This window comes from Vollenhovia emeryi, unplaced genomic scaffold (assembly GCF_000949405.1).
Source record: "Vollenhovia emeryi isolate VEMERY1.0 unplaced genomic scaffold, V.emery_V1.0 DF951345.1, whole genome shotgun sequence".
Classification (NCBI taxonomy): Eukaryota; Metazoa; Arthropoda; class Insecta; order Hymenoptera; family Formicidae; genus Vollenhovia; species Vollenhovia emeryi.
In genome coordinates this window covers 1-1,105 of record NW_011955021.1, presented here as the reverse complement: position 1 = coordinate 1,105, position 1,105 = coordinate 1, and the positions used below count along the sequence as shown (strand labels likewise).

The 1,105-nt window shown below is 51.0% G+C and overlaps 1 protein-coding gene across 1 annotated transcript; it reads left to right on the top strand.

Moving 5' to 3' along the window:
* The first annotated feature begins 16 nt into the window (after positions 1-16).
* On the top strand, positions 17-1,099 carry LOC105561190. The gene is made up of 2 exons (XM_012010997.1): positions 17-424; positions 495-1,099. The coding sequence occupies exons 1-2, from the start codon at positions 193-195 to the stop codon at positions 581-583; spliced, it is 321 nt and encodes a 106-aa protein (XP_011866387.1). The 5' UTR covers positions 17-192; the 3' UTR covers positions 584-1,099.
* Positions 1,100-1,105: the final 6 nt, after the last annotated feature.

The window sequence follows — 1,105 nt, the reverse complement described above, 5'->3', positions numbered from 1 at the left end:
GATCGTGATTGGTTGTATGGCGTCTCCACATGCACCCGTCCTCCGTGAATCCTGATTGGCCGTGTGCCGGTCTCGCACGATGATGAGCCCTGACGTCGCTACGTCGCCTCGCACGATGATGAACTCAGGTTGGCGCTGCGTCGCCTCGCACGACGAGAAGCCCTGATTGTCGTTACGTCGCCTCGTACGACGATGACCTCAGGTTGGCGCTGCGTCGCCTCGCACGATGATGAACTCAGGTTGGCGCTGCGTCGCCTCGCACGACGAGAAGCCCTGACTGTCGTTACGTCACCTCGTACGACGATGACCTCAGGTTGGCGCTGCGTCGCCTCGCACGATGATGAACTCAGGTTGGCGCTGCGTCGCCTCGCACGACGAGAAGCCCTGATTGTCGTTACGTCGCCTCGCACGACGATGACCTCAGGTTGGCGCTGCGTCGCCTCGCACGACGAGAAGCCCTGATTGTCGTTACGTCGCCTCGACGATGACCTCAGGTTGGCGATGCTTCGCCTCGATTCTGACTACCAGTCTCACAATGCCGACCACTGATTTACCTTGTCGGCCACCGGTCTCAAGCTTCTAGAAGATGGCCACGCTTCGTTGTCCCTGATACCAAGGCACGACGACTTGACTAGAATTCCAACGATTGCCGTTGATTTCTTCCGCCTCTTGGGCTTCCTCGATGTCCTCCGTCGACCTCTAACCGAATCCGGCTCGAAGGACCACAATGTTCGAGGAAATGATAATGATGCTGGGTTTTCACTTAGTAGCAGTAAAAGAACACGTTTTGTCTTACTCGTGTATTGTGGCCATCTTGTCTTTTTCCCCCTCTCCAACCATTTTACATAGTTCGCGTTAGAGCGGATACTCAAAGCATAGTTCGCCTTAGGGCGGATAATCAAAGCATAAACTTAAACTTAAACACATTTAAATGTCTATAATAATATAGTTTACATATTTACGTACAACATTTTGAACAAATAATGTTAGATTTAGAAATATTAATTGCCATGCACCTGGTTCGGCACACGATGCAGCAGTCTTCAAAGAATCAAATTTGTTTCGGTACAGCAAATATTTATTACCACTGGTGAGATAACTAATC

Bases quoted from the DNA above. Each gene is read 5' to 3' on its own strand.
- LOC105561190 (XM_012010997.1), top strand. From the start codon at position 193: ATGACCTCAGGTTGGCGCTGCGTCGCCTCGCACGATGATGAACTCAGG. The intron at 425-494 runs GTTGGCGCTGCG...CGATGACCTCAG, and splicing joins TCGCACGACGATGACCTCAG to GTTGGCGATGCTTCGCCTCG.